This window comes from Leopardus geoffroyi, chromosome E2 (assembly GCF_018350155.1).
Source record: "Leopardus geoffroyi isolate Oge1 chromosome E2, O.geoffroyi_Oge1_pat1.0, whole genome shotgun sequence".
NCBI lineage: Eukaryota > Metazoa > Chordata > Mammalia > Carnivora > Felidae > Leopardus > Leopardus geoffroyi.
The window spans coordinates 8,502,340-8,521,898 of NC_059335.1; the positions used below are offsets into that span (position 1 = coordinate 8,502,340).

Here is a 19,559-nt window from a genome sequence, read left to right on the forward strand (position 1 = left end):
AACCCCAAAGGGGCAGGGCTGGAAGTCAGAGATGGAGTAAGAGGGCGGGGACAGGTCCTAGCAGGAGGGGGCACAACTCAGGGGGCGGAGAAAGAACTCCGGGTGTGGGTGGGGACAGAACTCAGACGGGCAGTTTCCAGGGGAAAGGGGCAAAAATTAGGGCAGGGACAGATGTCTGGGGAGGGGACCGAACTCAGGGAGCGGGTAGACAACTCGGGGGAGTGGGGACAGAACTCAAAGGGCGGGTTAGATTCCAGGCTGGGAGGGAATTATGGGGGTCGCAACTGGGAACTGGTATATAACCGTCAGGGGTTAGGAAACAGAGGATGCAGAAACCATGAGGGGCATGCGCCCCAAAGGGAAACAGAGATGGAAGGGGGTAGAATTTTAAAAAGGAAAGACGGAAACAGGTGGATGGAAGTCCAGAGGGAAGAAACTGGGTGGGGGAAGAACAAGAGGGGACAATGGGTGGATCGAAATGGGGAGTTGGAATTCAGGGGGAAAGAATTCTCTGAATGAGAAAGCACCCTCTGAATGAGGAAGTCGGAGCTGAGGGACGACGCGGGATGGGGGTGGAATTCGGGAGGCGGGATGTGGAACTGGAAGGCACAGAAACTCGGGGGGATAGGGCTGGAGAATGAAACGTAGAAGATGGAACCGTAGGGGGCGAAAGCGCCAGGATGAAATTAGGGCGAACTAAAAAGGAGAGGGAAACCTCAGGTGGGCAAGAGAACTCGGGAGGAGAGAAAAGAGATAGAAGGAGCTGGGGGGAGGATGGAAACGGGGGGGGGGGAGTAACTCCGGGAAGGGATAGAATTGGGGCGACGCAACCCGGAGGAGTGAGTTCAGAACCCAGAGGCGTGGTCTTGGAGTGGAAGGGGCAGGCGGAAAGGAGCCGGAGGGCTGCGGGAGGGGGCGGGACTAGAACACAAGAGGCGTGGTCTATCGAGGGTGGGCGGGGCATCGCCACCGCCCGCCCCGCCCCCGACGCTGAGTCCACTGACAGCCCCTAGGCAGCCGGCACACGCAGCCTCCTTCCCCCCGAGCGGAGCTGCGGGGCCGGCCGGGCCGGGGCGGACCCCGGGAACCCGGACGCGGCCGCCCGGGCCCGCGGGCGGGGGGATCGGCGGGGGGGGGGGACCGGCGGCAGGGGCAGCCACCATGGAGTTCCGTCAGGAGGAGTTTCGGAAGCTAGCGGGTCGCGCCCTCGGGAGGCTGCACCGGTGAGCGTGGTGAGGGTCCTGGGTGGGGAACAGCCCGAGGGTCCGAGGAGGACGCACATTCCCACCTGGACAGAGACGGACAGTTGGACGAGCGATACCCGTGCATGGGGGTTCCACTCATCTGTTCTATTTTCTCCCTCCTCCAACAGTCCGCTCTCCCTGGTCCAGTCTCGTCCATCATCTCATTCATTTTTCCGTGTCCCACCCCACCCCAGACTCTACCCTTTCCCCTGGGACTGCCTCTTTCCTTCTCTTTGGATCTCTGACCCCCTTCCTCACTTTTGGGTCTCTGTTCACTTATCTTCACTCTGTCTCCTTTCTTGGGATCTTGCCCCCTCTCTGAGTCTCTATTTCCCTTTATCTGCAAGTCTCTGTCCCCCCCTCTCTCTGAGTCTCTGGCCACTGGTCTCAGATCTCTAGCAACCCCTCTCTCTGGGTCCCTGCTCCCCTCTCTTGGGGTCTCTGACCCTCTCCTTTTGGGTGTCTGTCCCCCTCTCTCTGGGTTTTTATCCCCTGCCCTGGGTGTCTCCATCTCCCTGTGTCTTTTTCAGTGCCCATCTCTCAGAGAGTTTAATCTGAAGCTAAAGCGGATTGGGGCACATTGGTCCTTGTCCTTGGGGAGAGCTAAGCTGGGAGGAGAAGCCAGGGTATCCTGGGTCTCTGGGGGGGGAAAGAAGTTGCAGGCCAAAAATTAGGCCCTGGGGTACGGTGGACTTCCCAAAGGATATAGACTAGAGCTAAGAAGGACTTTTCATCATCCAGGGAGATGACCCCAGTGACCTGGGTGTCCCCAGGACAGTCTGCTGGACACCTCCACCCAAATCTCTCACCCCCAACCCCAGCCCTGGCTCCAAGTCAGAGAAATTACTCAGCTGCGGAGAAGCCTAAAAATATCCGGCCACAGTGCGGGGAGGAGATGGCCTCATCAGGACCATGCCCCTGCTGCCATTCCCTCGGACCCTGTCCCCTTGGCCCTGACCCCGTCTTTAGTTGACCCTCAGTGCCTCTCCCTAGGCCATACAAGTCCTTCTCTAAGACTGAACACCGGTCCTCCTTGCTGCGGATCACTTCCTAGCTCCAAAGTTCCCCCACCCTCTAGTAACTGGAAAGATGGGAATAAGGCTGGACAGAAGGGAGGGGGCAGGAGGGTGGTGCAATGGGGGGCGGGGGAGCTGAGATAACCTCACCCCTTCTTTCCCCAATCTTCCAGCCCCTCCCCACCCTTTTTCTCGCCTCCTTTCACGAGTTTCTCAAAATACATCAGTGCGAAGTCAGGAGAGGGAGAGAGCCGTGCTGATGGAGGGGGCTGGAAGGAGGGTGGTGGTGGGAGGGATGTGTTGCTCAGGCCCCCTCCCTCAGCCCCTGCGTCTCAGCTTCTCGTGTGTGTCTGGGCTTCTCAGTCTGTCTGTGTCTTACCTTCACCTCCCTGAGCTGCCTCCTGAGCCTCTAGAGACCCCAGAGCTCAGAGCTGCCCCCAAGACAGTCACCAAGGAGCTGGAGTTTGAGAAGAGCTTTGCAGCTGAACCCTGGGCTTTACTTCGATGGCTGGGGACAGGCAGAATGCCTGTACTGGACGTAACACCCTGATTCCATTAAATCCTTTAGACAAAGCTGGGGAAACTGAGGCTCAGTTCGAAAAGGGGGGAAAAATCAATGGATTAATTACAAATGCCGTCATTCGAACCCAGACCAGCCCCTCCCAAGCCTGGGATGGAGGCTGCAGTTTCCTCGAGATGAGTGATCCTGGAGTGGGTGGGAACTCCCTCAGACCAGGAAACAGACGGTCACCCGGAGCGACTTGTGACAAGGACATGGCAGGGGGAGGGGAATGCAGGAGAGACAGGAGCCAAGGTGCCTCCTTTCTGAGAACCAGGCCTTGGATGGGGCGATGGCAGGGGCCAGGGAACGCTCAGAACCCGTCATCACACTCTGGTGTGTGACCTTGGACTTGCTACTTCTGCTTTCTGAACCTCAGTTTCCCCAGTTGTGCGATGGCAGGAGACTACCAAGGGACATAAGGGGACAGAAGCCTGCGAGAGCAGGGGAGCGGACAGAGAACCGGAGAGAAGCAAAGACAGAGACCCAGGGAGAGGGAGATTGTGACACCTTCTTCATTTTGGTGAACTGCTTCCTAAGCGCGGCATTCCGGGCACCCAGGAAGGGGAGGAGGACCTCCCTCCAGGCCCTCCCCCTCTCTGTTCTTGTCTTCTGGGAATCACTTGGGTCGCTTCATCTCTGCACCCTGGTTCTCTTGTCCTGAGATGATCAGTATCACCTGGCAGTTCCCTCCTTGTAACTTCACATTCTACCCTGGTCCCCATTTTATAGATGTGGGATACTGACACCCTCCCCCCCCCCCCCCCCCCCCCCCCCCCCACCGCTGCAGCCCATTTAGAAAGCCTTGGTCAGGTATCTATCTGACACATTGGAGTATCCACAACGGGTATCAAATTTCAGGGGCTGCAATCACATCCTGAGTTTCAGGGTCCAATAGCCTCTGATGGTAACCGGGGTCAAAGTCTACTCGCTATGGCTGGCAGGTTCTGATGTGGGGTGGGGGCAGTCTCTACCAGTCTGAGCTTACATTCTGGGGCATCTATTCCCTGCCCCCCCCCCAATCTGGCTCTCTTTCCTGGTCCCTTCTGGGTACTGTCCACTCCCCCAGTCTCTTTCTCCTACCCCGTTTCTTAGCTGCCCCCCCCCCAACCTCCTTAAGTTCTAGGATGGGGAGGGTGGCTGTGTTCTCTCATCGCTTCCACCCGCCTCCCCCCAGACCGTCTGGCTGTTCTTTCCTCCCCCGTCCCAGTCTCCCTCGCCTCCATCTGTTCTAGCCCCTTCCTGGGATCCAGCCCGATCCCCTGGCTGCGTACCCGTCTCAGAGAGGGGCCGCATCTCGCAAATCACGTCCCCAGCTTGTTTCTCCTCAGTCCTTTGGTCTCTCCATCTTTCTCTGCATCTATGTGTCCTCTCTTTTGGGTTGCTGTCCTTCTCCATCTCTGAGGTTCTGTCTCCTTCCCTCTCAGGGTCTCTGGTCTGTTCTCCCTTTTCTCTCTGGGTCTCTGTCTGTCCTTCTGTGTCCCTGACCCTCTTTGTTTCAGCCTCTGCCCACCCCCACCCCATCTCTGTCGCCCTCCTTTTGGACACCCTGTCTCAGAGCACCTCTCTTTCCCTGCAGCCTCTCTCTGGGTTTGAGGTGGTTCTCCAAATACCCTATCCATCATCACAGACTCAATTCCAGAACGGGCGGGGGCGAGAGCCACACTGGGGACTGAGCCAATCCCCCTACCAGGGCCATCTGTCCCTTGCCAGGACACCACCCGCCACTCCCCCTCCCTACCCCCTAGCAGACAGCCTGAACTCAAGGTTCCCCAGGGATGTCTGGCTGGGCTGCTGGATTCCAGGGACCCTGACTTCTCCCCACCCTCAGGGAATGGGCTTCCGGTGTCTGAAGGGAGTCAGCTGAATGTCAGCCCCACACCTGGGGCCTGGAAGCAGGGAAGGGCATGCCGCAGGGGGCAGGAGAGGAGGGGGTCGGTATATATAGCAGACGTGGCTGAGAAGCATCTGTTCTTTTGACACCTTTGCTGAAGCATCTCCTTAGCGCTTTTTGCTTCCTCAAATAGACTCATATCTGGAAGAGGGGGCTGGAGAATCTCTGGGCCTTAGGGTGGGGGCTGGGGGCACAGGTTCTTGGATCACGAAGCGTACTCTGGGGTCTAAAACTCCTGAGTCGAGAGATAACAGGGCTGGGGGAGAAGGAAACTGAGGACCCCCATATCTGAGTCTGCGAGAGAAGGGAGCTGGCAGTGTGAATTCATGGTCTGTGGGGGATGGAGAGAGGGGGGTCCAGATTCCTGGATGGGGGGGGCGAAAGGAGTTAGGGCCGGACTCTTGGGGAAGGAGGGAGTGCGGGCTTAGAATCGTGGATCTTGAAAAGCAGGTTTTGCACTGGACTCATGGGGAGGAGGGGGCCGGGGGCCTGGACTTACGAGTCTTTGATTCTTGCTGCCCCGCAGCCTTCTGGAGAAGCGGCAGGAAGGTGCAGAGACGCTAGAGCTGAGTGCGGACGGGCGCCCGGTGACGACGCAGACCCGGGACCCGCCGGTAGTGGACTGCACCTGTTTCGGTCTCCCTCGCCGCTACATTATCGCCATCATGAGCGGTCTGGGCTTCTGCATCAGCTTTGGGATCCGCTGCAACCTGGGCGTGGCCATCGTCTCCATGGTCAACAACAGCACGACCCACCGCGGGGGCCACGTGGTGGTGCAGGTAGTTGAGGGGCGTGCCCCGGCACGCCGGCCCACCTGGCCCTGCCCACGCCCCCTGCTGACGTCACGTTCGTCCACGAGCAATCCTGGCTCAGCCCCTTCCCATCGCAGCCAGAGTAGCCCCGCCCATCTGTGCGTCCCCTACGCCTCCCCTCTGCTCTAGGGGTCTCCTCTTCCTAAGCCCTGCCCCCAGTTAAATGAAGCTCCGCCCCTATTTTTCTCGGTGTCGACTTTGCGCCAGCATTGGGTTCCCTACGTGTTTTGCCCCTGCCCCATTTTGGGCCTCCTAGCAACTTTGCTCCACCTGCCATCCATGCCTGTCACCAGTGTCACAACTTAATCCCAGCCCCACGGCAGGCTCCACCCTGAGTTTTGATCCTGGCGTTTCTGAAGTTCAGTCGCTGCTAAATCCCGCTTCGTTGAGTCCGGCCCTTACCTAAAGCCCGCTTCATCTCAGACTTCCTCCCTATTTTTAAAAAAAAAATTCTAAAAAAACCCCATTTATTTTGAGAGACAGAGCATGAGTGGGTGAGGGGCAGAGAGAGAGACATACCGAATCCGAAGCAGGCTCCAGGCTCTGAGCACAGAGCCTGATATGGGGCTCGAACCCACGAACCGTGAGATCATGACCTGAGCCAAAGTCAGACGTTTACCAGACAGAGCCACCCAGGCGCCCCAGACATCCTTCCTATTTTAATTCCGGTGTAGATCGTGCCCGTGCCCTAGGAAAAACTCCTGATTTAGGCATTGGCCTGCCTGTCTCGCCTCTTGCTCCCTTCCAGTCAGGCCGCCCCTTTGGCTACTTCCGGTCCCTGGCCAGACCCCACCCAGTCACTCCGCAAACAGTTCGTAGGTTGGTTAAGAGGCGTAAGTGGAGAAAGAGTCCCCACCCCGTTTATGCGCCCCTAGACAGTCAAAGCTGGGGCACTGAGACAGCGAAGGCTTCTAGGCAGCAGCAGGCCCCGTTGCTAGGGCAGAGCAGCCCCCTGGAAGCCTACCCGGAGCAGAGTTGGGAGGAGGACGGCTTGAATTCTGATTGGCAGGTGTTTTGGCGCGAGAGGGGAATCCCTGTTGCTGATTGGCTGAGGGACTAAATCTGTCTGTGCTGATTGGTGGAGGGGCAGAGCCTGGGGGCGGAACAGCTCGTTTGACGTGCCTTTTGGCCCGCAGAAAGCTCAATTTAACTGGGATCCAGAGACTGTTGGCCTCATACACGGCTCCTTTTTCTGGGGCTACATTGTCACCCAGATTCCCGGAGGATTTATTTGCCAGAAATTCGCAGCCAACAGGTACAGGGCTGGGGTCTCGAAGTGGGCGGGAACTACAGTTGTGTGGGTGGACTTAGTGGGTGTGGCCTGGCATTTAGGGGCTGGCGGGGGGGAATGGGAGGAGCCTGTGTTAGGGGCGGGGTCTTGGAGGAAGGCGGGGCTTGCGATTGTGGAAGGTGAGACAGAGGTGGGAGTCGGGGGTCTTGGAGAACACAAGGCCTGGCCCGCCGTGGGCAGAAAGAGCAGAATCCTAGCTTTGGCGGGAGAGCTGGACCCTATTCTCGTACTACGGACTCTTCCCACCAGGGTTTTCGGCTTTGCTATTGTGGCTACATCCACTCTAAACATGCTGATCCCCTCGGCTGCCCGAGTCCACTATGGCTGTGTCATCTTCGTGAGGATCCTGCAGGGGTTGGTAGAGGTAAAGCCCTGCTCCACCTGACCCTGTGCCCGTTCTGACTCCGCCTCTTCTCGTTGACTTTGGTTTTCTCCTACCTAGGGGGTCACGTACCCCGCCTGCCACGGGATCTGGAGTAAATGGGCCCCGCCCCTAGAGCGGAGTCGCTTGGCAACAACAGCCTTCTGCGGTGAGAGGAAGGGGCTGGGATCCAGACTTGCGGGTCTGAGGGAGGAGGGGCTGTGGCCTGTACTTCTGTGTCCCAGAAAAGCAGGGGCTGGAAGTCCACATTCCCGGATCTGAGGATAGATGAGCCTCTTCTACATGTTGCACCCTCCCCCTTAGGTTCCTATGCTGGGGCGGTGGTCGCGATGCCTCTCGCCGGGGTCCTGGTGCAGTACTCAGGATGGAGCTCTGTGTTCTACGTCTACGGTGAGGGTCCGGAGCCTGGGTCCGGGTGGTGCTGGGGCGGAGCGAGGCCGGTCATCGCCTCGCTTCCGTCCCCCTCCTGATCCCCCCAGGCAGCTTCGGGATCTTTTGGTACCTGTTCTGGCTGCTCGTCTCCTATGAGTCCCCGGCTCTGCACCCCAGCATTTCGGAAGAGGAGCGCAAGTACATCGAGGACGCCATCGGCGAGAGCGCCAAACTCATGAACCCGGTCACGGTCCGGGCCCAAGCCTGTGGGGCGGGGGAGCGGTGGGGCAAGAAGAGATATCCAGGCAGGGAGGCAGGAGAAAAGGGGACTTCGAACCTGCACGGAGTGTAGAGTGTAGATCGTGTTGGGTTGCTGTAGACTCTCAGAGGGAGACAGGAGGGGGACGCACAGTGGGCGGGGCTAGAACCTAGGAGGCGGGGTTAAAGCCCGGGGAAGAAAGGATCAGCAGGTGCTGAGCGCAGGGCTAGGTTGCTAGGTGGACAGAACCAGTATGAGACGTAGTTAAACCGGCAGAGGCGGGATTCGAGTGTGGGGGGTGGGTTGCTTAGACGGGTGAGTGAGGCTAGAATTGGGGGGCATAATGGAAATGGAAAGAGACTCCTGGGCTCACATTTATGGGTCCCTGAGGGTCATCATGGGGTCCGCACACCTGCGAACCTGAGGGACACCGTACAGTCGGGATGCCTGCATCTCTGAAGTGTCACTGTGAGGCTAGGATGCCAAGGTCCCCACAGGGACGTGGTCAAGCTGGTGCCCCTGCGTCCCCAGAGGTTTTAGTGAAGTCGGGAGACCTGGGTCTCTGTGGGACTATAATAGGGTCCCTGAAGGGACACGGAGAGCACCCAGCCCTGGTCTCGATCTTAGCGGCCGCTCTTCTCCCCCACCCCCAGAAGTTTAACACACCCTGGCGGCGCTTCTTTACTTCCATGCCAGTCTACGCCATCATCGTGGCTAACTTCTGCCGCAGTTGGACGTTCTACCTGCTCCTTATCTCCCAGCCCGCCTACTTCGAAGAGGTGTTCGGCTTCGAGATCAGCAAGGTTGGGCCCAGGAGGGGAAAGCAGGGGGCGCAGCGGGGGGAGATGAAGCAACCGGGCCCGGATCCCAAGAGGTTGGAACGAGGGACAGGAAGGAGCCAGTGGAGCACTAACCGGGTGGAGATGTCCGGCCGGCAGCCCCTGAGCCCTCGCTCTGTGCGCTCGCTGGTGCAGGTGGGCCTGGTGTCAGCGTTGCCCCATCTGGTCATGACCATCATCGTGCCCATCGGCGGCCAGATCGCGGACTTCCTGAGGAGCCGCCGCATCATGTCCACGACTAACGTGCGCAAGTTGATGAACTGTGGAGGTGAGTGGGGCGGGGCCCCGAGCCGGGTCTGGGACCGCCTGGGCGGGGCGGAACCAGGTGAGGATGGAGGTGGGGCCAGGGGCGTGTCCAAAAAGTCCCGGCGCGGGCGAAGGAGGGCGTGGATGGAACAGAATCCCGGGCTGCAGTCTCAGGGCCCACCTGGTGGCAGGGGCTGGTGCGTGTGACTATGCAGGGGCCTGGAGCTGAGTCTTTAGGGCGTGGCCTAGTCGGGGCGTGGGGCCACGGAGGACCCAGCGGGGGCTGGGGGTGCTGGCCCCCGTACACCTGGTTGAGGACCAGGGAGGTGAGGGTGTGGTTAGGGCGGGCGCGGGCGGAATGAGGGACGAGGCGGGCTGCACAAAGCCAGGGACCGGCATGGAGGCGGCCGGACTGGGGCGGGAACAGGCTGGAGAGGCGGTGTGGGGAGGCCGGGGCTCAGATGAGACGGCCCTCCGGCCCTCCGTAGGCTTCGGCATGGAAGCCACGCTGCTGCTGGTGGTCGGCTACTCGCACTCCAAGGGCGTGGCCATCTCCTTCCTGGTCCTCGCCGTGGGCTTCAGCGGCTTCGCCATCTCTGGTGAGAACCGCGGATCCGCAGCTTGGCGGACTCTGGACAGCTCTGTAGGGAACTCACTGGCTCAGGATAGGGGACCTTCCAGCCTCGCAAAAGGTGGTCTGGAAAGAGCCGGGGTGGGGGTGGGGGGACGTGGGGGGTGGGGCGGCTCAGTAGGAGTCCCTCTGAGTGAGATTCACTGAGTCAGAGTGACGCCTTCTGGCTTGCCTCGCCAGGGTTCAACGTGAACCACCTGGACATCGCCCCGCGCTACGCCAGCATCCTCATGGGCATCTCCAACGGCGTGGGCACGTTGTCAGGCATGGTGTGCCCCATCATCGTGGGTGCCATGACTAAGCACAAGGTCCGTGCACTGGCCCTGACCCACTCGCCCTCCGGGTTTGTGTATGGCACCTTCCCGACGTGCGACAACCTCTCCGGGCTCCATTCCCTGCCCTCTCCTGGGTCTTTCCGCTTCTCTCTGGATCTCTGTCTCCCTTTCTCTGCCCGTCCTCCCCCCCCCGCCCCTCCCCCCCCCCGCCTTTTCTCTCCCCCTCCTGTTTCTCTGTCCTCTGACCTCACCTCTCCATTGTCAACCCCCCCACCCCCACAGACTCGGGAAGAGTGGCAGTACGTATTCCTAATCGCCTCCCTGGTGCATTATGGGGGTGTCATCTTCTACGGGGTCTTCGCTTCTGGAGAGAAGCAGCCGTGGGCGGAGCCTGAGGAGATGAGCGAAGAGAAGTGTGGCTTCGTTGGCCACGACCAGCTGGCTGGCAGTGACGAAAGCGAAATGGAGGATGAGGCTGAACCCCCCGGGGCACCCCCTGCTCCCCCTCCTTCCTATGGGGCCACACACAGCACAGTTCAGCCCCCAAGACCCCCACCCCCTGTCCGGGACTACTGACCATGTGCCTCCCACTGAATGGCAGTTTCCAGGACCTCCATTCCACACGTCACTGGCCGGAGTGACTGTCAAGGAACCCCAGTCCTCTCTGTCCTGCTGCAGGCCTAAGAAGCACTCGCCCTCTTCCCCAGTGCTGTCAAATCCTCTTCCCTTCCCAATTGCCTCTCAGGGGTAGTGAATCTGCAGACTGGCAGTTTCAAGGATACCCAAATTCCCCTAAAGGTTTCCTTCTCCACTTGTTCTGCCTCAGTGGTTTCAAATCTCTCCTTTCAGGGCTTTATTTGAATGGACAGTTCAATCTTTGACTCTCTCTTGTGGTTTTGAGGCACCCTCCCCACCACCTTCTCTTTAACCCCTGGGACTCTCTCGGGTTAAGCCCTGAGATTACTCAGCCTTCCTCTCCTTTCAGAAAAACTGAAGATCTTCCTCTAGAAGTTCCCAACCTCTCCCGATTCTATTTTGCATTTTCCAGGTTGGGTTAACCAATCGCCCATCCCCGCCATTCTAGGGATTGATTCTCACCAGCGTTTCTGAGGGAAAATGGCGGTTTCAAGCCCCCCTCCCCCCTTCACCCCCTCCCTCCACCAGCAGGTTCTGCTGAAGCACCAAATTCCCCAAGACCTCCCTAGCTTAGCACAATGTCTAGGGAAACAAGATGGCGGTTTTAACACTATGCCTCTCTCCACCCCCATGCACTTTTTCTGACACGTTTTCAGGTCTAAATAGTGGCTGCTCAAGTCCATCCACTCAATGGTGTGAAGCCACCATCACTGAACTTCCCCATGGTGGTTTCAAGATGCCCCTCTTCTCCCAGTTCCTTGCACTTTATTCTCCTGGGTGGTTTCAAACTACCCTCATTTTCTCAGTGGCCATTTGTTGTGTCCCTCAGGGGCTAAAAGACTCAGAACCTGGGATCCTTCCCCTCTCAGACTCCCCTCTTTCGGCTTAGAATTTGGGGAACCTATGCAGGAGAAGTCACAGAATCCCAGGAAACGGAATGGGGCTGGGGGAGAGGGGTGTTTTTCCCCGGAGCAGGGTTGTGTCTTTGTGTCTGTCTCTGTGACTGTGAATCCTGCCCTGCCCCACTCCCAATAAAATGCTTTGGTGTTCACACTCAGTCGTCCTTGGCCTTGGCAGTCACAGGAGTCTGGGCCCCCAGCTCCCTCCTCTCTCAGACCCGGTATCCTAGGGTCCCAGCCCCCTCCTCTCCCAGGACTCAGGCCAGAGTACGTGTCGAACTTTGGGAACAGTTGATTTATTCGGCCGCACTCAAGACGGTCACAGCGAAAGCTTCTCTGTGGGTGGGACTTCCTATCCAGGAGGACTACTAGGTAGCAAAGCATGCCAGGAGGTCAGGACCTCTGGGTCCTTCCTCGGCCTGGGGATGGCGCAGGTCTGGCGGGACGCGAGCGGGGCTCACACGAAGTTGTTGGGGAGCGTGGCGGGGGAGAGCGGCTCCAGGCTCTGGGGGCGCCTCCCGCAGGGCGGCGGGGGCAGCTTGGGCGGCAGCGGGGGGGTGGGCGGCGGCTGTTTGGTGGCGATGTGTGAAGGGACCCAGGCATCCGGCGCGTAAAAGTAGAGGTCGTAGGGGTCCTTCGGGGCTTCCAAATGCATAACTGTGGGAGCGAAGGGGCGAAGTCATCCCCAGGCAGACAAGGGGCCTGTCCCCTCACTGTGCCGCTGGCCAGTGAGAAGGCGGGAGAGAGGATTACGACTGTTCTTTAGAACTGGGTTTTCAAATTAAAGGGCGGGCGCCCCATTCCCCAAATGGAAGACGAGGCGTGGCATCCTCGTAGCAGGGGCGGGGCCCGCAGTGGGGGGGGCGGGGAATGCGGGGCTCCGGCCCCGCCCAGGGAGGGGGAAGAGGCGGGGCTTGTAGGGACGCTTGGCTCCCAGCCTGCTGCAATTCCCAGCTGGGCTGGGGGCGGCGCTGGACTCTGTGTGTGTGTGTGTGTGTGTGTGTGTGTGTGTGTGTGTGTGTGTAATTTCGGAGAATTGGGGGCAGGATCATGGAGAGGGGTTGGGGCTTCTACGGATCTAGGATGGAGGACCTGTACTTTTTGGCAGGCGAAACCAGGTTAAGGGAGCGTGCCGTTGCTGTAAGGGTCGCTCACCCGGTTCATCTCCGTCGTTTGGAAGCCGGTGATGTGCGAAGGGCCGGTGTCGAGCCGCCCGGCGGTAGAGACACCACAGCAGCAGGAAAATGCCGATCAGCAGGCCGATCCCGGCGAGGAATAGGCAGAGGGCCCCTCCCGCCGCGCCCCGGGGGCGCCCCACCAGGGTCACGCCTGAAGGACGAGGGGCCAGGAATTGAGCAATCTAAACCCCTAACCCCCTTCTTCCTGAGACCCCCCTCTTTCCTCAGTCCCAACATACCCGTCCTCAGCACCCTCCCGCCTTAAACTTAGGAGCCAGGTCCCCAGCCCGACCTCTCCGAGACCCAGGAGTCCCGGCCTCCAGCCCCTTCTTCCCTCGGACCCAGGAGTCCGGGTCCTGGCCCCTCACCGGTCTCCTCCACTCGTTCCACCACGATGATAGTGTTGACTCTCTCACCTCGGCTGCGCCGCTGGGGGACCCGCGGAGTGGCAGGGGCCAACTGACTGGGGGACCCTGGAGGAGCAGGGGGGCCCGCAATCCGGGCTGAAGGAAGAAGGGCGTCAGGCCCTTTAGGGCTAGAGTCCTGGGAGGCCTTCAACTCAACTGTGCCAGGAGACTCTGAGGTGGGCAATTTAAGGGAGTCAGGCTGGGTGACTGCAGGGGTTTCTGCTTTGGGATTCAGGGGCAGCTCATTTAGGGCAGCTGTTGCTTCGTCCTTGAAAGGTGTAGTGGTTTCTGAGTGAAGACTGGCGGAGATCTCAGGGTCCGAGGTCATGGGGTTCTCTGTTGCATCTTGGTAGTGGGTTGTGGGGGATTCTGTCTGGGGAATTTCAGTGGGGTTGGGGTTGCTGGTTACATGGGATTCTGGGTGGGGGCTTTCAGTAGAGTCAGGATACAGGGTCTGGAGGAATTCAGAGTGGGGGGTTTCAGTGGTGTCAGGGTTTGGGGTTTCTGGAGTTTTGGGGTGAAGGCTCTTGGTGGGGTCAGGATTTGGCGTCTCAGGGACTTCTGCACGTGAGACTTCGATGGAGTTAAGTTTGGGAATCTCTGGGGATTCTTGGTGTGGAGTTTGTGTAGGGTCAGGGTTTGGGGTTTCAGGAAATTCTGGGTGTGAAGTTTTGGAGGGACTAGGTTTGAGGGTCTCAGGAGATTCTGGGTGTGGGATATCAGTTGGGTCAGGTTTGGGGGCCGCAGAAGATTCTGGATGTGTTATTTTGGAGGGGTTAATTTGGGGGGTCTCCAGGGAGTCTGATATTGAGGTATTGAGTGAGTTAGATGTAGGAGTCTCAGGAGACTCTGGGTGTGGGCTTTCTTGGAGGTCATGGTTGGGAGTCTCAGGGAAGTCAGGGCGGGAGGGTTCAGGGGAAACTGCATGAGGTATTTTGGAGGGCTCAGGATAAGTAGCCACGGGGGAATCTGGGTTAGGCTGGTCTCCAGTGGAATTGTCAGAAGCAGGAGGGGAGGTCTGAGAAGGGTGGCCCATCTCAGGGAGGTCGGAGCCTGTAAGCGGTGAGGCCGAAGGGTCAGCCTTGGAACCCAGCCTGGCGAGGAGGAAGATGAGGACGAAGAGGATGGGGCAGAGGGATTTCATGGCTCTGGGAGACGCCTATAGCTGCGGGGAAGCAGGAAGGAAGGGGTTAAAGTTGGAAGCCTCCTGGGAACCCCCGCCCCCGCCCCTGCCTGGAGGCCACGCCCACTGGTCCCCAGGTGGGCCGTGATCCCGCCCAGCTCCGCGCCAGGGAAAGGAGGACCTAACTGCAAAGCCCTGAAGGCTGTGCAATAGCTAAGGGAGACTGAGGCGCGGGGCTTCTTGGGAGTCGTAGTTAATTTCCTTATGTATTTCCCCGAGGCAGGGGGTGGGGGGCAGGAAAATTGGGAAAGAATGACACCTCTCCAAGCCCTCACACCTCCTCAACTTCTATTTCAGAGGATGTAGACCTCCAAGGAGATGCAGGATCCCTTCCTCTCTGAGGGCTCCAGGGACACCATCAGGGCACAGTTGTTTACGCTAAAGCAGGCTCAGAAGGAATGGCTGGGGGTTGGGGGCCCGAATGCCTGGATCTGAGGGAGAAGGGAGATTCCTAGGATCTGGGGGAGAAGGTTGCTGGGGGTTCAGACTCGCTGTTTCCAGAGGGTGGAGGGCACTGTGGGTCTAAATTCCTGGTTCTTTAGAGAGAACAGGCCTGAAGGTTCACACGCCTAGAATTTTGAAGGGGGGGAGGCTGGATAACGGGGGAGAAAGGAAACAGGAGTATCGAACTCTAGGGGACTTGGAACTCGGAGTCCGAGTCTTGGGTCCTCCACAGATAGGTGTGGAGGGTTCTGGATTCCTTAGCCTTCAAGAGGAGAGAGCTGTGGGGCAGGACTCCTCTAGTCCCTCTGTTTATTGGCGATGGAGCTGAGATCCCAGACTCTCAGGACTGGTCTGAGGCAGAGACACCTAGGTCTGTGCCCAGTGGGAGGTGGAGGCGGCAGATACCTGGATAGGACAGGGCCACTTGGGGCCTGGGGTCTCTTACCTGCTCAGTGGGGTCCAAGATAACAGCAGGTGAGCAGAGCTGGATGCAGAGATGGGTGAATGTTGCAGAATGGCTCTGGGCGGGGCAGCAGGAGGTAGGGTCCCAGGGGCGCAGATGACGCACCTGACCCCCTCCCTGGGGAGCCTGGGAGCCTGGCGACAGGCTTGTTCTCTTAAAGGGACAGAGATAAAGAACATTGTTTCTGGAATGGGGAAGGGAGTTAGGGACTGGATCATCTATCCAGTGGAGGGATGTGGCCCAACCAAGCTATCTTTTCTTTGAAACCAGGCATCCAGGCCATCTTGTGTCTCCTACATGCGAACCCAAGAGCCTCGGTCCCTGGTGCCCTTTTACTTCAAGACCCAGGAGTCCGGGCCTCCAGGTCCCTCCCCTCAGATCCAGGAATCCAGGTTCCCAGGCCCCTCCTGCCTGGGAGAACTAGGAGTCCAGGTTCCCATGTCTTGCCATTCAGATACCCAGATGGCTGCCGCCCTTTGGGACTTCCCAACCTTGGCCTACCTCCCCACTGTGTAGAAAGCACCCTCTTAAGAGCCAGTGTGAGAGGACTGGGCCTTTACAGCACCCCCAAACTCCTCCCCAAGAAGGCTTAAACCAATGCACGGGGTCACTCTTGTCTCTTTCCCCTCTTTGCGGTTTTTCTGACTCCTGATTTTGCTCATCATTTTACCAGCCTTCCTCCCCCCCACCCCCCACCCCCCCCCCCGCCCCATACCCTTTGCCTTCTTCTGCCTTCCCTTCCTTGCCCTCTATCTCTCACTCTATCTTTCTGGTTCTCTCCCGCCTGGATTTATCTCTGGGCATCCCTGTCCGGGCTGGCTGTCCTTCCATCTCCTGTCGTTCTCAGAGCCTCCTCCCTCCACCCTCCATCTCTAGCTGGCTCTTTGTCTTCTTCCCTGTTCCCCCTTTCTTTCCTTCTTCCTCTGTTGCTCCCTTTCTTCCTCTCTGTCCTTTCCTCTGTCACCCTGTCTTTGTCCTTCCATCTCATGGTTACTTCATCTACGTGTCTCTGCTTCTCTCCATCAGTCCCTCTTCTGTTGCTTTCCCTGTCTCTTTCTCTGTGTCTCTGGCTTCTGCTCTGATGGTCCCTCTGCTGGTCTCTATTTTTATCCCTGTGACACACCTCCCGTGTCCACTTCTCTGTCTGTCTGTCTCTCCCCCTCCTGCTTCCCCTCGGGTCCCAGCTCCTGGTCCCAATTAGTTGGTGGCTGCCAAGGCAGAGGCAGGGCCCCCACTCCTGGCTCCTCATTACCGCTGGCGGCTCCTAATGAGCCTGGTGGAGGGGCTGACCCTGCGCCCCCAGCCCCCTGGTCTGCGTCACTGCCCGCTGCGGGGGCTGTGGAGGCGATATAAGGGGGCCGAAGCCTCGCTGTCCGAGCCCACTGCGCGGTATCGGGCCCTGCAACCGGGCGCAGGAGGTGGGTGGGTGGTGGGGTCCGGGGTTCTGGGCCAGGACGTGGGCCTCACTGAGCTCTTCCGTGTCTTTCCACAGGTGATGGAGACCCGCCAGGTGCCCAGGAGCCCCCGAGTGCGGCTGCTGCTGCTGATTCTGCTGCTTGTGCCCTGGGGCGACCACACTGCCTCAGGAGTCGCCCTGCCCCCTGCGGGGGTCCTCAGGTACCTGCGTCGCCCCGACTCCCGACTCCCAGGGAGGGGCGGGGGTTCCGAGAGGTGGGAATAGACCCGAAGAGAAAGGCGCACAGAGACTCTAGAGAGAGGAGGACAAGAGACTAGGGGTGGAGAGAGGTGGTGTGTGGACAGGGAATCAGCCCGAGAAAGAGATACAAGAAGATTCAGAGAATGGCGTTGGGAGATTTGAAAGGAGTCCAACAAGCAGCGGCGGATTCATTGCTTGAGCAAAGTTTACTGGGTTCTCAGTGTGTGCCAGGTCGTGCGCTGAGCGCTGGGGGTGGACACATGCATCAGACTGGGTCTCCGTACTCAGGAAGCTTCGAGCCCGGTGAGCAGAGAGAGACCCACACAGAGAGAGACGGGGGACTGAGGACAGACAGTGAGCCACTCCACAGGACGGTGCAGGGACAGGGCTTCGAATTAGACCGCGGGGGGCGGGGGTACAGGCAGCGGCTGGCGGGGGCCTGGACCCGCGGTAACCGCATCTCTTGGTCTCCTGGCAGCCTCCGCCCTCCCGGGCGGGCCCGGGAGGGCCCCGCCACCCCGCTGTCGCGGCGGAGCCTGGCGTTGGCTGACGACGCGGCCTTCCGGGAGCGCGCGCGGCTGCTGGCCGCCCTCGAGCGCCGCCACTGGCTGAACTCGTACATGCACAAGCTGCTGGTGCTGGACGCGCCCTGAGCGCGGTGCCCGCCCAACCTCAATAAAGATCCTCCCGAATGCCTCGGGTCTGCGCCTCCTTCCTGCGCCCTCCGTGTGCTCGCGCGGGGTCTGGGGGCGGGGCTTGCGTCGCTACTCCAGCGGACCTCTTCCCCGGTTCACTCTCTCTTTGCTCTCCCCATTTTTTTTTTTTTTTTTTTTTTGGTTTTTTATATCATCTTACAACCACCCATAGTCCCTCTCCCTCTGGATTTCTGCTCTGCCCTCCCTCCATGCCCCAGCTCTGTCCCCTCCTCTCTGTGCCTCTGTCTCTCCCCACCCACGGGTCTCTGTCCTCCTCTCTGGGTTTCTGTCCCTTTCTGTTTCCCTCTGAGTCTCTGCCCCCTTCTCTTATCTAGGCCTCTGTCACTCTCTGGGTATCAGTTCGCCTTCTCTGAGTCTCTGGCGCTGGCAGAGGCTCCTAATGAGCCTGGTGGAGGGGCTCTCTCTCTCTCTCTCTCTTTTTTTTTAATGGAACGCTTCACGAATTTGCGTGTCATCCTTGCGCAAGGGCCATGCTAATCTTCTCTGTATCGTTCCAATTTTAGTATATGTGCTGCCCAAGCGAGCACATGTCTTTTTTCACCCTCCTGGTTTGCTAACCCTTTGCCTCGTCTCTCTACTCTTCTTTCTGCTTCTAAAACTCTTCCTTCCATTCTAAATCACTTTCTTTTTTCTCTGCCTGATTCCCTCATGTCTTTTCTTTCCTCTGTTGTTTCCGTCTCACCTTCTTCCAGTTCTCATTTTCTCCTTATTTCCGCTCTCCCATCACTTCCTGACTTCTGTTTGGGCGCAGTGGGAAGATCGGGGGCTCTGGTGTGAAGAGGTACCTGCCATTCAAGACCAAGTTCCCCCAAACCTAGCTGTGTGGTATGGGAAGGACCGCTTAATCTCAGCCTTTTTCCCCCCTCATCTGAGGATTAACCCAGATACACCATGAGAAAACATCACAGCACCCGCGAAGCAAAGCGCTTTTGTTGGAGACGGGTTTCTGCCTCTCTAGCAGCAGCTTCCCGAAGTTTGTTCAGGGTTTTCTGACTGCGCCCTTCCCGGGAGATCATCAGGGCGCCACGTTGGGGCGGGAGGAGAGAGCAGAGGGTACCAGGCGTGAGGCTCCACAGGCACAGGGTGCGGGCTCAGGTGAAGCGAAGCAGCAGCTAATCACAATCTGTCTCTGTTTCTATCTCTGTTCCCGTCTCTCTCACCGGCGGCTTGGCCAACCCTTCATCCCAACCCTCAATGGTAACCATGGCAACCTACTCGTTCAGCTGCACTGACGGCTCTAAGGCGCGTCCCGGGGGCGCGGCTCGTGCGGACCGCGCGTTGATTGGCCTACACAAGAGGGCGGGGCTGGGAGCGTGGGCTCGCGGGGAAGGGGGCGGGGCTGGCGCTTGGTAACTGGCAAGCTCTCCTACTATTTATTCCTGGGAGGCGGACCGCGCCCTAATTGGCCCTTAGACTGCAGGGGTGGGGCTGCTTCTCTGATTCAGAAATATTGAATAATGAATGAATAACTATACTCCTCAACACCAACCCGGGTTGGCCAAATTTCACAAATAAGACTCTAAAAGTCAAGAGTAATTCCGCCAAGTTATCAGCGACTAGTAAAGGACAGAAGGGTAACTGGAACCCAAATCTGTAAAGTCTAGACCTTTCCATAACTCTCATGGAGAAATGGGATTAAAGTTATGTGCAGTTACCATATGCCGGTCACTCCTGTAAATATTGCACCCACATTGGCTCTTTGAAACTCACAACCCTGGGAGGAGCCTTACAGGCTTTTGGCTGGAGGGCCTGGTGGTTGGGTCTTGGCCTGCGCTCCTTCCATACCTTACTTCCTCTCTAGATGTCTTGACTAGCGTTTGAGGCTTTTCATGAAATGGTGCCTGGAAGTCTTCCCCTCTCCCCTCTCTTTTCCCCAGGAAATTTCAGCAATTCCCCCAAATGTCAATCACCATCCACAGGGAATAACACCTACACCCCCATCTCCAGACTGTGGGTTCAAGGCTGAGGGCTCCAGCCACATCTTGGAACCCTGACACTCACCCCATCCCACAGGGGCTCCGGTGTTCCCCCAAACCCACTCCTCCTCCTGGGTTCCTGTTTTGGAGATGCTTCACTGTCTACCGGTCACTGGGTCAGACCCTCGTGCTGTCCTTGCCCCTTCCTTCTTCATCCTCCTTCACAGCCATCAGTCTCTG

At 58.7% G+C, this 19,559-nt stretch overlaps 3 protein-coding genes and 1 non-coding gene across 4 annotated transcripts; 2 read left to right on the top strand and 2 right to left on the bottom strand.

The window, feature by feature from the left end:
* The first annotated feature begins 1,059 nt into the window (after window positions 1-1,059).
* Window positions 1,060-11,509, top strand: SLC17A7 (solute carrier family 17 member 7). The gene is made up of 12 exons (XM_045440534.1): window positions 1,060-1,223; window positions 5,240-5,492; window positions 6,662-6,780; window positions 7,066-7,180; window positions 7,259-7,346; window positions 7,502-7,588; window positions 7,678-7,820; window positions 8,483-8,632; window positions 8,804-8,936; window positions 9,403-9,513; window positions 9,726-9,853; window positions 10,103-11,509. The coding sequence occupies exons 1-12, from the start codon at window positions 1,162-1,164 to the stop codon at window positions 10,394-10,396; spliced, it is 1,683 nt and encodes a 560-aa protein (XP_045296490.1). The 5' UTR covers window positions 1,060-1,161; the 3' UTR covers window positions 10,397-11,509.
* A 125-nt stretch (window positions 11,510-11,634) lies between these two features.
* On the bottom strand, window positions 11,635-15,222 carry GFY (golgi associated olfactory signaling regulator). Its single transcript, XM_045440535.1, has 4 exons — window positions 15,013-15,222; window positions 12,902-14,105; window positions 12,511-12,684; window positions 11,635-12,012 (listed from the first exon to the last, which is right to left on the bottom strand). The coding sequence occupies exons 2-4, from the start codon at window positions 14,082-14,084 to the stop codon at window positions 11,813-11,815; spliced, it is 1,557 nt and encodes a 518-aa protein (XP_045296491.1). The 5' UTR covers window positions 14,085-14,105; window positions 15,013-15,222; the 3' UTR covers window positions 11,635-11,812.
* A 550-nt stretch (window positions 15,223-15,772) lies between these two features.
* On the top strand, window positions 15,773-17,384 carry PTH2 (parathyroid hormone 2). Its single transcript, XM_045440538.1, has 3 exons — window positions 15,773-16,419; window positions 16,523-16,647; window positions 17,166-17,384. Exons 2-3 carry the CDS (start codon window positions 16,526-16,528, stop codon window positions 17,338-17,340), a joined length of 297 nt encoding a protein of 98 aa, XP_045296494.1. The 5' UTR covers window positions 15,773-16,419; window positions 16,523-16,525; the 3' UTR covers window positions 17,341-17,384.
* A 439-nt stretch (window positions 17,385-17,823) lies between these two features.
* Window positions 17,824-17,930, bottom strand: LOC123579514. The gene has a single exon (XR_006702815.1). It is a non-coding gene; the product is annotated as a U6 spliceosomal RNA (small nuclear RNA).
* Between the last annotated feature and the right edge of the window lie 1,629 nt (window positions 17,931-19,559).

Bases quoted from the DNA above. Each gene is read 5' to 3' on its own strand.
- SLC17A7 (XM_045440534.1), top strand. From the start codon at position 1,162: ATGGAGTTCCGTCAGGAGGAGTTTCGGAAGCTAGCGGGTCGCGCCCTC. The intron at 6,781-7,065 runs GTACAGGGCTGG...TCTTCCCACCAG, and splicing joins CAGAAATTCGCAGCCAACAG to GGTTTTCGGCTTTGCTATTG. The intron at 8,633-8,803 runs GTTGGGCCCAGG...TCGCTGGTGCAG, and splicing joins TCGGCTTCGAGATCAGCAAG to GTGGGCCTGGTGTCAGCGTT.
- GFY (XM_045440535.1), bottom strand. From the start codon at position 14,084: ATGAAATCCCTCTGCCCCATCCTCTTCGTCCTCATCTTCCTCCTCGCC. The intron at 12,685-12,901 runs GTGAGGGGCCAG...CTCGTCCTTCAG, and splicing joins GGAACGAGTGGAGGAGACCG to GCGTGACCCTGGTGGGGCGC. The intron at 12,013-12,510 runs GTGAGCGACCCT...TCGCTCCCACAG, and splicing joins AAACGACGGAGATGAACCGG to TTATGCATTTGGAAGCCCCG.
- PTH2 (XM_045440538.1), top strand. From the start codon at position 16,526: ATGGAGACCCGCCAGGTGCCCAGGAGCCCCCGAGTGCGGCTGCTGCTG. The intron at 16,648-17,165 runs GTACCTGCGTCG...GTCTCCTGGCAG, and splicing joins CCCCCTGCGGGGGTCCTCAG to CCTCCGCCCTCCCGGGCGGG.